Here is a 15,674-nt window from a genome sequence, read left to right on the forward strand (position 1 = left end):
GTTCTTTCATCCACAAAGGCTGTTACCACTGGCTGACAGCTCCGCATGTTCAGGTTTTTTTCATTAACTTCTCAAGAATCCAGCATTAAAATTAAAATGGGTTTTGGCTCTCCTGGACTACAAGGAGTTCTTCCCAGGTATCTTGGACATTTCCTCCTCCTCCTCCCCAAAATATTTTCTTTCTCTCCCTCTCCCTCTCTCCTTCCCAACCACTAGCAACGTACCAAGTTCAACACCGACATTGTGAGAACCACAAGAATGGTGATGATGCCCAAGGAGACACGTAGCCATGGCTGAGTGCAAACATTGGCCAAGATGGATGGAACCCAGTACAAGATCTTGGGACCTTTCAGGAAACACTTCTGTGTGTAGCAAAGAAAGAGATGTGAGCATCTGTGGAGCCAACATCTTGGATTCCTTTCCCTTACCACTCCATCAATGTTCTCCTGACCTGGGAATGATTTATTTTAAAAAATTCCCAACAGCAAAAGCCAAATTGGCTTATATCATTTTACTATAGTACATCATTTGTTTGTGTATAGGAATTGTATTTTACCTTTCATTAAACAAAACAAAACAAATCTGAGCTCACATTAAAAATAATGGGCCAAACCCATAAATACAATCAAAATCAAGAATACAGAGACAATAATACAATCAATTAATATACAATTTTTTTTTTTAAATTATTTATTTATTTATTAGATTTATCTCTGCCCATCTCCCCCTAATGGAGGACCCAGGGCGCTCACATGACCCATTAAAACAATAAATATATATAAAATTACAGAAAACATAAAAACTATACAAAGTATTGCATATCTTTATTCCTTCCCTTGAGCCCAACTATGTGGGAGCACCCAATAAACCTTGGCAAACCATGTCCTTATAATAGCTTTGTGGAGGTACCTAGACAATTAGATCTGATTGCGTAACATCTCCGTGGGGATTTTGTAAACTGCTTCTCCCTAGTATGAGCTGAGTACCAATCCTGGTTGTATTTTTAACTTGAAAAGATAAATATGGATTGTGGGTAAGAGATGAATTCCTCCTTCACTCATGTCTCTCCTGCAGAAATGCACCCACACCTGCTTTTAGCTAGGCTGATTTAAGAGTCCAAGGGAGAAGACACAGCAGAACTCAAACACTTTTGATACCTCTCCAAAATGACCTTGCTCAGCATGGGGACTACAACTTCAAAATTCAATCCTAGAAACCGCTTCCAACCAGAGTCACAAGAATATGAGCATCATTTAAATTTGCCTGCAGTAGCTGTGACCCAACTAGCCAGGGCTACAAAACCACATCATCTCATCATGGGCCTTGCTCATAGTCTGATGAAAGGTTCCCATGAGTTTTTCCTCTGAAATATCCCCTCCAGAGACTTACCGCCAGGTGAGCAGCAAAGCAGGTGAGAAGAAGGAGGAGAAAGAGGAAGAAAGAAATTCCATAGGAGATCCCCAATGCTTCTGTTCTGGATAAAAAGAATATATGAGGAACCCAGTTGGCTGACATTTGCGTAATTTAATGTTTAATTTTGCTTTTATTGATCTTGAAGAGCAACCACACACTGAAATAATGACCTCCTGGTGCTCTATGATGGTTCAATCTTACCAGAGTTATGCATTCATTTTCAAATTTACTTGAGCATCCATGAGAGCTAGAAACACATTCATTTTCACTCTCAAATATCTGCCGCCTCATAGATTTTCAGACGGAAAGCAGCCTTCAATAATTTTGTCCCAGTGTGCCTTACAACAAACCTATTATTCTTTTCAGTCCACATAATCTGTCCCCAACATCTTCTACCTGGTGACCTCCAAAAAGCTGGAACTAAAAGGATTCCAATAGCCATGCTGACTCGGAGATTCTGGGAGTTGTGATCCAAAGAAAATTACAGAAGTCTAAGGCTATGGCCTTAGAGTTGCACTCCTAAGCAAACTTGCTGGGAATAAGCTTCATTACATTTTGAGCAGAGTGTTCCTACTTCTACAGGTAGAATCATCTCTAGTTTGGGCCACCTTGCCTGGATTAACCACCCCCTCCCTCAGCACCCAATTCCTCCTTACTTATAAACAACCAGGATCTGGACGAGAAAGTTGGAAACGAAGACCAGGAAGCTGCAGGCTGTATAGTAATTAAAAGATGGGAGTGGCGAGAGCCGGTACTGCAAAAAAACAGAGGAGAAATTGAGAGAAACTATAACCAGCAAAGAGAAACATTGGTTCTAGGTCATCCTGAGAAGTGCCTTCCCAAGTACAATCTCTCCTTCCCTTTTATTTTATGCTGTTTTGACTGAAAAGAGGGGCATCCTCCAACTCCTTTGTTTGCTTTTGTTATAATTTTATATGGCTTTATTAATTGCTTTAAGCAAGGATGCATAACAAAATTTATGGTCAGCATTTATCTACTGCCACTTTTAGGGTAAATTGATATAGTGATGTATAACTAAATAATTTTAAAAAAATTAAAAAGGGTCTCAGGTGGTGTAGGAACTGGAGGTATGAATATCTAAGTAAGCAAGCACACTTTTAGGGGGTCAGATCCCACCAGAAACAGACATATTCCCTCCCCACCAAAAAAAAAAAAAAAAAGAGCTTCAGGTCAGGGCAGAGAAATAATCTCACTCTGTGGTAAAAAACAAAAACAAAAACCAAACCCTCAGAAGTACTGGAAAGATATACAAAACACAATCCAGAACATTTTGGAAGTTAAATTTGAAATGAAACCACCATTCTTCTTACTAGGTGTGATCCCTAGAAACATCAACGAGAAATATCATAATTTACTGAAATACATGCACACAGCAGCGAGAATAATTTCTCCCTAACGCTGGAAGAAAGATACAATTCCGACAATATCTGACTGGGAACTTAAACTTGGGAAATATGCAGCAATGGCAAAACAGTTCCAATAGAAGAGAATATCTGTAGATCAGGGTTGAACTGTGGAGTTCTTGGTGCTCTCTGAGCTTGGTTGTTTGCTTGCAGACATTTCATTACCCAACTAGGTAACATCATCAGTGCCAGTGAGTGTGGGGTTTGCTCCCTGTTTATATACATTAGCTTGCCCTGTCAGTTTTGGTGGGGTGTGGTTTTCTCCTTGGTAGATCCATGATTAGGGTATTGTTTCTGCCTGATTGTTTGTCTGGTGTCAATCCCTTTTATCTGGGTGTTGTTCCTGGAAGCTTGGCATTCAGACAAATCAGCTATCAATAGACACATAGAGATAAACTACATTTGCACACCATTCAAAAGAGACAATAAAAAAGCTAAGAAGGAAACAAGAAGTCCAGAACACATCCTCTCCAGCAGCCAAATATTATATCAGTATTAACTATGATTTAAAATATCAATATTTATTATCTTTAATGGTCTAAATCTACACAAAGTGTTAATAATCTCCAGTCAACACTGTAAAAATACCACTGTATTGAAATAATACAATGTATTATACTTGTCTTATAACAATAACATAAGAAAAATTCTAAAAAAGAAATAATCCCACTCCAGCCTTTTATCATTTACCTCCTTCTCCAGAGATTCCTCCTTGAAGTACAATGTGATGCAATTGAAGTCTTCAGATTTCTTCCATTGCCTACATAGGCAAAGAGAACAAGCACACCAGGAGTGAGATTTCCATCTATTGCCATGATAATAAATGGTCTTGTTCTATTAGGTCTCCTTCATTCTAATTAAAGAATAGTTGCTTTCTCAATTCCTTCGAATGAGAAGAGAATTTCCATGAAATTTTCATAGGTGGACTATGGTATTATTGTGTTCCTTTTATGTCAAGATGGCTAAAGGGTATACATTTGCATATGTCCCCTCTTCAATTACAGAGTCCTCATTCTGAAAGCCTATAGTCTCCTGGGCCTCCCACACTTCCATTTTTTTTTCCCCTAGTAGTGTTACATTTATGACTGCAAAAAAGAAGACCTATCCTTGAGACATGGTTAGAAAATCTCCCCTCCCCTGAAAAAATTCAGAGAAACGTCCAATTTCTCTGCCTACAAATGGAGCTGAGAATTTTGAGAAGACATTTCTGTTGAGCATATCTCCACCTCCTTTCACCAATAGGACTCTTCTTGAAGGCCCAACTCACTCAGATTTCCAGCACATTAAATCCATAACCTAAAAGGACAAATATCACACCCAAATGCCAACAGTCACTTTCTTGAAGCTTGCCCCTCCTCAATACTTGTCTCTTCCTATTTCTTCATCCCTATTTACTAAAGATAATCCTTGATTGTTTTAAAACCTGGCCTTTTCAAGGAAGCAAACAAGCACACAAAACTTTCTATCTCCAGTTTTGATGTTTTGGAGATTCCTTAGTTAAAATTTAGCATAATAATTGCCAGAACTTCCTCTAGACTCCCTCTCCAAAATATCTTGAAGTTAAATCACAGAGGGGGAAATAGAGACAACTGCAGGGATAAGGAGAGTGAGGAAATGTGCACTGCAACTATGTGATGCAAACTCCACCCCTTACAAACCTGCACACAAAGTTGAAAGAGTGGAGCTCATGTCATGGAACCCAATGTCTTTTGGTGTTACTTGTTTTGGAATGGACACCTCTGGTGCAAAGTTGAGAGATATCTCATCTCTAAGGATCCTCTAAGGAGGATCTTTCCTCCTATCTCATTTCTACCCAACCCAATTCAACCTCTTGTCTTTCCATTGACCCAAAAACGCACTTCTGGGAGTTAAGCTGTTCAATCAGTTGGAAGAACTTCTCATCCACACCTTCCAAGTCTTCATCTGGACTCCTGGGGGCACGGCACCTGAAATCCAATGTGGAGAAGAAACTAGGCCATTCAAGGAACATAGAAGAGAATTTAAATCAAACAAGGTAAAAGAGGACAACTTCTTCAAACTGAGCTTAACTCCTGGTGACTTAATGGACATATCATGTATCTTTCTTGGCAACAAGACTGAAGTGGGTTGCTATTGTCTTATTTTGATATTCTTTATCTATGTTAAAGTTCTGCCATCTCCTTCCTGGTGGTCACCTATCCAAGCACTAATCAGATCCAACCCTGCTCAACTTTTCAAGATCAGCCAAATCTAACTAGGCTATAAATAGATAGATAGATGATAGATGGTGATAGACATAGATGATGATGATGAGAGAGAGAGAGAGAGAGAGATCAAATATTTGAGAACATGCTATGTGTTATAAACCAAATGGCTGGCATGTATCAAAATAAGCTACTTGAGTTTCCCAGGTTCTGCATTTAGACGATTTCAACATCTCTGATTTAGAGTCACATATTTGAGATGTTTGGCTATATAGATTGAATAAATAAATTCATGGAAATGGGAAGGAATCTTAGAAGGTTCTTAATGTCTCAAGAAACGTGCAGAATGATCTAACAGTAACACAAATATTGCAGATGGCAGAACTCAGATTCTACTCTAAAACAAACTTAGCTCATTTAGCTTTTCCATCCAGAAGTGGGCCACTAAACTTTCTAAAATTTATTTATAGATTTTTGAGTCTTCTGTGCTGTTGAGGTAGGCAAACATGGAGCATCCTATCAACTCCTAAGCCTTGCAAGATACCTGTTATCAATTCCACAAAGCCTTTATAATTCCTACACATTTTCCGTTGTGTCACTGTTGGAGCTACATCTCTGAGCTTACCAGCTTTTCCATCTCTAGAATCTACAAATTGCTAGCATCATGATCCTCAACACAAATGAAAAGAGTGTGATTTCATAATATTTCTTCAATTTCTTTTTTCAGCAATCTATTAGGTCACTGATCCATTTTTCCTTTCACCCTATAAAGCAATCTTCTCTAACTTGATGTCCTCCAGATGTGTTGCATTAGTTGGAGAAGGTTATTTTTGATCATCCAATCCATCTGGAGGGCACCAGGCTGGAGAAGTCTGGCTTAAAACCAATACTTTTTCTTACCGTTCCATGGTCAAAGACCCCAAAGAGATATCCTGCAGGAAGACAGAAAAGGGAACCATAATGAATTACAGACATTCTTCACTTATGATAATATAAGAACACAGGTGACAACTGGGTAGTACATGCCAGATTAATAATCTGGAAAATATTGTTTCATGTCTATTCAAGAAGTGTTCAATAAGGATTGGTTGTAATTGCCTTGTTTCTGAAGATGTAATATAGGAGTTGGAACATATTGTTTGGACCTATTCTACTACTACATTTTTGGTTTAAAGTCAACACAAATTTAGCACAAATTCTAATTTACAACAATGGATTGCTTACCTTTGTTTTTTGTCAACATCTGAATTAAGATTTTTTGACAAATGGGTAAAGAAAAAGACTTTTGAAAATATTGTTATGAGTTAATTGGTTGATTGATTGGAGTTCTTTAGTTTATAATAACATATTCCAGTCTTCCTTTCCTTTCCTTTCCTTTCCTTTCCTTTCCGTTCCGTTCCTTTCCTTTCCTTTCCTTTCCTTTCCTTTCCTTTCCTTTCCTTTCCTTTCCTTTCCTTTCCTTTCCTTTCCTTTCCTTTCCTTTCCTTTCCCTCCCTCCCTCCCTTCTTCTTTCTTCATTCTTTCTTTTTCTTTCTCCTCACTTGTTTTTACAGACATGTTTGTGTGTGGTTAGTAAAGCACAAAAAAAAAAACACTAAAATTTCAACTTAGCCTCAGTATTTTTGGATTTTACTCATAATTATTTTTTGCAATTGGCATACAGTATAAATTACAGTTTTGTAAATTATGCAACCCACTAGTTTCTTATTTATATGTGTCAAAGAGTAAACTGAAATGTGAAATAGTCTGAAGTTCATAGATATCAAGTTCTCCTACATTTTATGCCAATCCTATTATGCTATGGAGAATGGAACACTGATCAGGTTGGGTAGCCAATAGAAGTGTTCTTCCTGCTAGACATACCGAGTGGTTGTTCCGAACAAATCCTGGTGGGTCTGCTGGGAGATTGTCCAGATGTTTGAGGTTGGCAAAGGGTTTGGCTGCTCCCCAAGATTCCAAGTAGCGAGTCATCCGGACAGAGGCCCTCATCATGAAGCTCTCACCTGGCACAGGTGAGAGAATGTCACTGGAGCTTTCTTCTTCAGCCTAAACATCATAGGAACCAGAAATGCAAGGAAATCTCATGAGTAGCAAATCCCACCTATTTAGTGAAAGTGTATCTATTTCCAATTCTGTATGGATTTCTGTATGCTATAATCATGCTGCATAAGGGCAGGCTATAACACTGAGATGGTGATAAAATGCCCCAAGAACCTCACCTGGTTTTGTTGCAAAATGAAGTTTCTGGCCCTTATGACTGAACCAAAGCTCAAAGTGGTGTAAGAATATTTCCATGCAGAATCTCCCAGGAAGGTGTCATACATAAGGTCAGATCATTTTTGTGTTACCTAGCCTAACATTTCTCTGAGATGTTAGGATGAGGTTGTCCCATCACCTATTGCCTAATTCTTTTACTCAAGATTGGGCTGTGTGACTTTCAGAAAATTATTGAACTACAATCCCCAGCATCCTTCATTGCTGGCCAGGCTGATTGGGGCTTCTGGGATTTGTAATTTAATAACATCTAGCCTCTAGAGGCCAATTTGGAAACCACAGGGTTTGGAATAGGTATTGTACCTCAGAGCTATGGATCCACCCATAAAAAATTGAGGCTTATCTTAGATTCACCCCTGACTGTGCTCAGAAAATGCAGAAGATATTAGGAAAATATTCAGTCCTATTGATAAAAAAAAACAACAAAAACTTCCTGTGTAGGTAGGAACTTGCTTTCCACAGGATCTAATATTGGTTCCATCTGGCCATTATTATGCCATGGCAGGTCTCTGACATTGAGTCTCTTCCCATTATGACTTCTTGAAAGGATGAGAAGGTGACGTGGGGATCTTCTCCATACAAACCATGCACCTTTCAACCAAGTTGTAAATGATCATCACATGGAATTAGTCTACTCGGCTGTAATGATGTTTGGAAGCTCCTTACCCTGGGATCAACAACTAAGAAGGTCCTGATGCGGTTCTCCCTCAAGTAAGAATCTCGCTGCACACAGCAAACTTCCTCCACAGTGTACATTCCACCCAGGTGTGACAAGGTGGCTTCTGTGATATGAACTCTCCTGAAAGAGAAAGGTTGTAGTAGTGAGACCATAAGTTATTGCTCACTGTACAGAATCCATTTTTCACTAAAGGGCCAGATCCAAATCAAATTGTTGATTTGGATCACTAAACCTCTGAACTAGATCCATCCAGTTCAGAAAATCAATTTATTCAATACAATAAAATAAAAATGTTTTTTGTTCAAACAGTGAATCATCACATCAGTGTGGAGGTGACCAATTCAAGGATTCAATCCAAATTGATGAACCACATTGGGAAATTGATTAAATCTGGAGATCTGGTTGAATCACCTCCAAATCTGCTTGCCAAATAAAATCTCTGTGAGAATGAACTGAAATATATTGCACATATATTTTATTCATTCATTCATTCATTCATTCATTCATTCATTCATTCATTCATTCATCTATCATATTTGTATAGCCACCCATCTCATCAAAAAAGTGACTCTGGGTGGAGTACAACACTCAAATAAAAAGAAAACCAATAAATACATATAAAAACAGTCATTATTAAAACTATAAAAACTATAAAAAAAAACACATGGAACAAGAGAGGATGATGTTAACCATAGTAAGGGAGCCATCGCAAAATCTCCCCAGTCCCCAGGCCTGATCACATAGCCAGGTCTTGAGGGACTTGCAGAATGTTAAGGGGGATGGAGCCAACCTCACTTCCAGGGGGAGAAGATTCCACAAGGTGGGCACCAGGGCAGAGAAGGCCCACCTTCTGGGACCCACCAAATGTAATTCCCTGAGAGATGGGACCCACATCATGCCTTCTCTGCCACACCTGATGGGACAGGCAGATGTAATCGGGGAAAGACAGTCCCTCAAATAATCCAGCCCCTGCCACAAAGAGCTTTAAAGGTCAAAACCAGCACCTTGAACTGGACCCAGAAGCAAACTGGCAACCAATGCTGCTCATGGAGTAGTGATGTAACATGTACCACCCTAGGACCACACATAACTGCTTGCGCTACTGCATTTTACACCAACTAAAGCTTCTGGATACTCTTCACAGGCAGCCCCATGTAGACCATATTACAGAAATCCAAACAAGAGGTGACCAGGGCATGAGTGACTGTGAGCAGAGCCCCCCTATCCAGGAACAGGCACAACTGGTGCACATGAAGCTGTGCAAAGACCCTCCTAAGGGTCCCAAAGACAACTGCCAACTGCTCTTTGAGCAGGAGTCATGAGTCCAGGAGGACCCCCAGATTGCATACCAGGTCTGTCTGGGGCAGTGCCACCCATCCAGCACCAAAGATTGTCTAGTCCTAGCACTGGAAGACCCCAAACCCAAAGCCACTCTGTCTTGCTAAAGTTCACCTGAAGCCTGTTGTTTCCCATCCAACCCTCATAGCCTCCAGGCATCAGGATAAGACATTCACAGCATCACTTAATTTGCCAAGGGGCAGAGATGTATAATGATGACACCTCACCCCATGGCAACAGATAAGTGACCTCATGTGGATGTTAAATAGGAGAGGGGGGAGTACCGAACCCTGAGGCATCCCACATATTAGGGGCCAAGGGTGGAATCTCTCCTCCCCAACTACCATCAACTGGAATCACCCCCAGAGAAAGGAGGTGAACTAGCACCAGCACCACACAGTGCCGCCCATCCCAATCCTCTGAGCCAATCCAGAAGGATACCATGGTCAATGGTATCGAAAGCCACAGAGAGGTCAAGTAGGGCAAGGATGGATGCACAACCCCCATCCCGCCCTCGCCAGAGATCATCCAAAAGCTCAACCAATGCCGTTTTAGTCCTATACCCAGGGCTAAATCCAGACTGAAAGGCATCCAAATAATCCACTTCATTCAAGGTCCTCCAAAGCTACTGCATAACCACCTTCTCAATCGCCTTCCCCAAAAAGGGGAGGTTGGATACTGGATCAAAATTGTCCAGTATAGTGGGGTTCAGTGATGGCTTCTTGAGGAGGGGGTAAACCAAAGCCTTCTTAAGAGGTGAAGGAACCACCCCTTCACCCAAGGAAGCATTAACCATCACTAGAACCCACTCACACGACACCCCCACCCCCGGGTCGCTTTAATCAATCAGGAGGGGCATGGATCTAAAGAGCAGGTGGCTGAGCTCACAATCCTAAGGACCCTGTCCATTTCCTCAGGTCCAACAGGTCCAAATCATTCCCAGTTAACAGGGCAAGACTCCTCCCTAAGCACCTCCACTGGACCTGCAGTAAAGCCAGTGTCCAACTGAGAACGAATACAAGCGACTTGGTCCAACAGATGCTGATCAAATTCCTCTGCACACCCCTGCAAGAGGGTCTCAGAGCCCCACTAACCCAGGAGGACGTGTGTCATTTGAAACAGGTCCACAAGGAGGCTATGTGTAGATGCAATAAGTGCAGAGAAGTAATGACACTTTGCCATCCTTACTGCCACTAGGTAGGCCTTAATAGCAGCTCTGATCTGTGTTTGGTCAAGTTTGTCCCTCATCAAGTGCCAGCGATGTTCTAGACATCTCTTCCCTTGCTTCAACTCCCTCAGCTCCTCCGTAAACCATGGGGAACGCCAGAATTCCAGAGAGGGGAGAAGTCACATGGGCACGATCTGATCCAAAGCCTCAGCCATCCCCAACAACAGGAACAACCCCCAGCTCCCTCTGGAACCCCTTCAGATCCATTAGTTGCTGGGGGCAGACCAATCTAATGGGTCCAGCCTCCCTGCAGTGGATAGTGGCACTAGAGCAACGGTCCCCAACCTTTTTGGCAACAGGGACCAGTTTTGTGGCAGACAATTTTTCCATGGACCAGGGAGAGCAGGGAGGGATGGTTTCGGGATGATTCAAGCACATTACACGATAGGGTTTTGAGTTGAGTCTGCAAGCAATTGATTTATTATGGTCTTTGTGCAGTCAAACCTCTTTGCTAAGGATAATCTGTATTTGCAGCCGCTCCCCAGCGCTAGCATCTCCGCCTCAGCTCCGCCTCAGATCATCAGGCATTAGATTCTCATAAGGAGCGGGCAACCTAGATCCCTCGCATGCGCAGTTCATAGTAGAGTTTGCGCTCCTATGAGAATCTAATGGCGCCGCTGATCTGACAGGAGGAGATGCTCAGGTGGTAATGTGAGCGACGGGGAGCGGCTGTAAATAGAGATGAAGCTTCGCTCACTCGCCCGCCGCTCACCTCCTGCTGTGCGGCCTGGTTCCTAACAGGCCATGGACCGGTACCGGTCCATGGCCCGGGGGTTGGGGACCCCTGCGCTAGGGGATCTCACAGTATATATTTGCACATTTGCTTGTGTAATTCCACTTTTTTCCTCTTGGGAGCAGCACCACCCGTATATTTCAGCTGAATTCTGAGAAATGTCATTGGGAGTTCCTAATCATTTTGCCAGACTGCCTTTATTTATTTACAAGTGCCTTTGAAAAAAGACAAAGATAGCTTATTTCATTGGAACAGTTATCCTGAAATAAGCAATGGTGATAAAGTAGCCAACCAGCCCATATTCTTTTAATGTGATCAAAGTTTTTTGTCAGATCAATAGCCTTGAGTTCTGAAAAAAAAATCCCAATCCTTGCAGATGTTACTAAAATCTGACCCTTTATTTATTTACTCCAGAATCAGATGACTCCCATCCTCTCATCAACTGTCTTCCATCAGGGCCATATTACCACTATCACCCCTACATTACATTTCCATCCCACCTTTCTTTGGGAAGCTCAAGGAACTGTAAACAGCAAATCATCTTTCATTTTATTCCCACTTCCCAGCATACTCTGCATCTGCTACTTCTCCTTCTCTTATCTCACACATCAATGGTTAAGGAGCATCCCACTCCCCTCTTCAAGCCAGTTATTTTAGGAACCCCCTGAGAGAAAATCCATCCAAGGAGGAGAATGAAGATGTTTGAGTTCAGATGCTTTAAGAAGGACAGAGCAGGTCAACACTGTTTCCAGCTCTTGGTATCTGGGGAAAAGGCCAGGATTGGTTCTTTCAGCCCAAGGCGAGGTCAACTCCCCAAGAGGATTACTGAAAAATGACCAAGAGTGGTAGAGATGGAATTCTTCCAGAGCAAAACTCTCCAAAATAGTCACACCTAACAACCTTGCAGGGCGGATTGGGCTGCGCAACAGCAGCTCTGTGGACCCAAGAAACTATGGGTAGATACTTGAAACCAACGTTGTTCATTTCACAGTAAGACACCACTAACAAGGATGCTAAACTGGCTTCCCTTTTTCCCTGTTTATTAGCAACACCATAGTCAAAAGCATATGAACTTAATTGGTATGGTCACTGCAATTCATTTCCAAGCTATAGGCATCCAGTAGAAACCACAATGATTGCCTGTACATCATAAGGTATAGTACACAATTTGGGTTATTTGCATGGTGACCTCATCATGTTGTGACACCACTTGCCCCCTTTTCTCCTGCCCACAGATGTCCATGCTCTGAGTCACTAGAACCAACATTCAAAGCTAAGCCAAAGACATAAACACCTTCTGTAATACTTGGGAGCACACAGCTCACCCTCTGATTCCTCTCACCCTGGCACGCCTCCTGCTTCCATGTGATTGGCTAATGTCACATCATCAGACCAGACATCATATTGCCATTTTTGGAGACCAATCACCCCACAGAGGACATTTCCTGAATGGACTCCAACTCTCATATTGATATCCACTCCAGTGGCATCGCGTAGCTTCCTGGGGGAAGAATGTAACACAGAGTTGTTCTGTTTCATTAAGAAGTCTAAACCAAGTTTCTAAAAGAGTTATATACCCATGCCTCACTAAATAGCAGCACCCAGCCAACCCAGGCTGACCTCCAAAAGCTAAGCAGAGTCGGACTTCATAGTTGAAAATCATAGAGCTGGAGGCTAGACTAGGACATAGAAAATAAATCCAGAGTAGGACAATGGCAAACTACTTCTGTACTATTGACATGAAAACATGAAATTGTCCATGGCATGATCATTACTGATTCAAAGGAGACTTTTATTTTTTATACATCTAGATCAGTGTTTTTCAAACTTGGCAACTTTAAGATGTGTGGACTTCAGCTCCCAGCATGCTGACTGGGGAATTCCAGGAGCTGAAGTCCACACATCTTAAAGTTGCCAAGTTTGAAAAACACTGATCTAAACTGATAAGTAGTCAGGAAGGTAGATAGTTACAGAGACAGAGAGATAACAGTCTACAAGTACTAACAGCAAGAACCCATGGAATGAAGACAGGCAATCTTCTATTTGGAAACAGAAAGTCTGAGGTAAGATATAACAACACTGGCTGAATGTGCCTTCAAGTCATTGTTGACTCCTGGTGACTGCCTGGACTAGTCCCTGCAGTTTTCTTGGCAATATTTCAGAAGTGGTTTGCCATTTGCCTACTTCCTAGGGCTGAGAGAGAGTGACTAGCCCAAGATCATCCAGCCGGCTAGATTAGAACTCATGGTCTCCCAGTTTCTAGCCCAATGGCTTAACCACTACACCAAACTGGCTCTCAATGTTTATATATATAGCAGTCCAAATGTTTAGGATTCCCATTCCTATTCTGCTGTTCTGGAGGGGTACACAGCTTCTTCTGCGCTAATAGCCACAAGTAGCCTTTTGAGTGATCTTGAGAGCCACATTCCAAAAAGTAATGGATAGGGTCAGGTGGAAGGCTCCATTTGATTTTATTCTACTTGTACTTTAAATTAAATTAAATTAAATTAAATTAAATTAAATTAAATTAAATTAAATTAAATTAAATTAAATATAGTTAATATGGCTAACCCCCAGTCAGGTATTGAATAATGTCTCCCTTTTGTCACAGCAAAAATAGCAAGTTATTTCTAACTTAATGTGTTATTTTGTTGTTGCGTTTACAACTTGACCTTCCCCTGATACTTAGGGCAGCTCTTCCCATGTCACTCCTACCACATCCTTGCAAAGTATTTTTGTCTAATTAAAAATAACTATCCAAACTTAATTTGGAGTGGAGATTTCAAGCTGAGTCTCCCAACACCAAAGGTCTTTTCCTAGACCAATAGAGCCAGACTTTGTCCTTCCTAAAAGTAGCATTACCAATCATGAACTCTCATACTCACTTGATGGCCCGACACATGTCAAGGCCCATCTTGACACAATTCTGGGCATGGTTTGGCAAAGATACAGGCAATCCAGACACACAATAGTAGCAATCACCCAAGATCTTGATCCGCATGCATTCATTATCCTGAGGGGAACAGAAAAGTAATGCCACTCTAAAGCCACCATCTTGGTCACCTTGGCAACAGGAGTATTCAATTTTGGTTCATAGACCCCTCTGGAGAGGACTCAGGGCAGCAAACAAACTTTCAGAGTGAAAATAGAATCCAAGATAAAACACATATTAAAATTAATCATAGTATAGCCATTAAGACCACCAGGAATGACAAGCCTACAGATTTACAGATTTTGTAAACTTTTAGAGAATGGAGGTCCAATAAAGCTTTAGAAGAAGTGCATTTCGGTAATGGGCTTCTGACAGTGAGGGCCTCTACAGAATAGCCTCTCTTGCAGTTACTAATGATCAGACAGGTTCATAACAGGAGAGAGGATCCTTTAGTTAAGCCCAAACTGCTTAAAGGTCAATATATGAAATTGTGCTGAGGAAATCACTGTCATCCAGTACAGAATTTGCAGTGAAGGCATCATAGGATATCAGAACCAGATGGTACATTTTGCACCAACTGCAACTTCCAGGCACTTTTCAAAGGTAGTTGAGACAAGATGTAACCAAGGCAGGCATGACCTTTGTGAGTTACCTGATTATTTGGAAGGAGTAAAAAAGAGACTTTTACTCACCTTGGCAATCTGATCAAACTTGCCAAAGAGTTCATTGAGCATCAGGACCAGCTCTTTGGGAGAGCATTCACTGGCCAAAAGTGTGAATCCAACAATATCTGCATAAAGGATGCTGTGGGAGCAGAAAGATGAAGGAAAGAGAGGAAGAGGTGCTTCAAAGCATTGTCTACAGGGAGGATAGGAAGCCCTACAAATTCACCACCCTTCTTTGCCTCCAACCACCAAAGTCCCATCAAGCAATCCTCCAAGTGGCAGATGGTTTTCAAATCAAGTACCTGACATTCTGGTGCCTCTTGACATAAAGGTTGTGGAAGTTGTTGGCACTTTCATGCTGGCGCTGTGGCTGGCCTCCATCCCGGAGCCGCTCGATGATCTCAGCCTTCATCTCCAAGGCAATGTAAGCAGGAAGGATTGAGAGGAGCAAATGTTCCTAGGAATAAGCAGAAGATTAGGGAGATTTCTGGCTGTATGGATAGACTGTATCTAAAAGATGTTATGGAACAAGTTTTACCTGACAAGACAGAGACTGAATTGAAAGTGGATTTACAAATGACAGGCTACAAGAATGACATGGAAAAAGATGACACATTGGACATACAAAAGAAACCAGCTGATGTTTTAATAATTAAAAGGGACATACAAATAATAAACTAAGAGAGTGACCTGGATACTTTTTCTGTATTGGACTTACAAAAGAGGCTTGTTAAGGCTGTGAAGAATCTCATGAGAAGGGACAAAGAAGAAATGAAAAGAAATCAAGTTCTACGATATTATTTGA

At 41.4% G+C, this 15,674-nt stretch overlaps 1 protein-coding gene across 1 annotated transcript in view; it reads right to left on the bottom strand.

The window, feature by feature from the left end:
* Positions 1-15,674, bottom strand: part of ADCY4 (adenylate cyclase 4) — a 51,903-nt gene that overhangs the window by 12,674 nt on the left and 23,555 nt on the right. The window contains 12 exon segments of the mRNA XM_025171288.2: positions 225-362; positions 1,390-1,474; positions 2,070-2,167; positions 3,528-3,597; positions 4,697-4,783; positions 5,921-5,952; positions 6,884-7,066; positions 7,961-8,093; positions 12,615-12,773; positions 14,158-14,285; positions 14,897-15,008; positions 15,172-15,326. Coding sequence (XP_025027056.2) covers positions 225-362; positions 1,390-1,474; positions 2,070-2,167; positions 3,528-3,597; positions 4,697-4,783; positions 5,921-5,952; positions 6,884-7,066; positions 7,961-8,093; positions 12,615-12,773; positions 14,158-14,285; positions 14,897-15,008; positions 15,172-15,326 — 1,380 coding nt within the window.

The sequence above is a fragment of the Python bivittatus genome, unplaced genomic scaffold (genome assembly GCF_059951505.1).
Source record: "Python bivittatus isolate LINGU-HERP-01145 unplaced genomic scaffold, Pbiv_v1 ctg000430_np1212, whole genome shotgun sequence".
Classification (NCBI taxonomy): Eukaryota; Metazoa; Chordata; class Lepidosauria; order Squamata; family Pythonidae; genus Python; species Python bivittatus.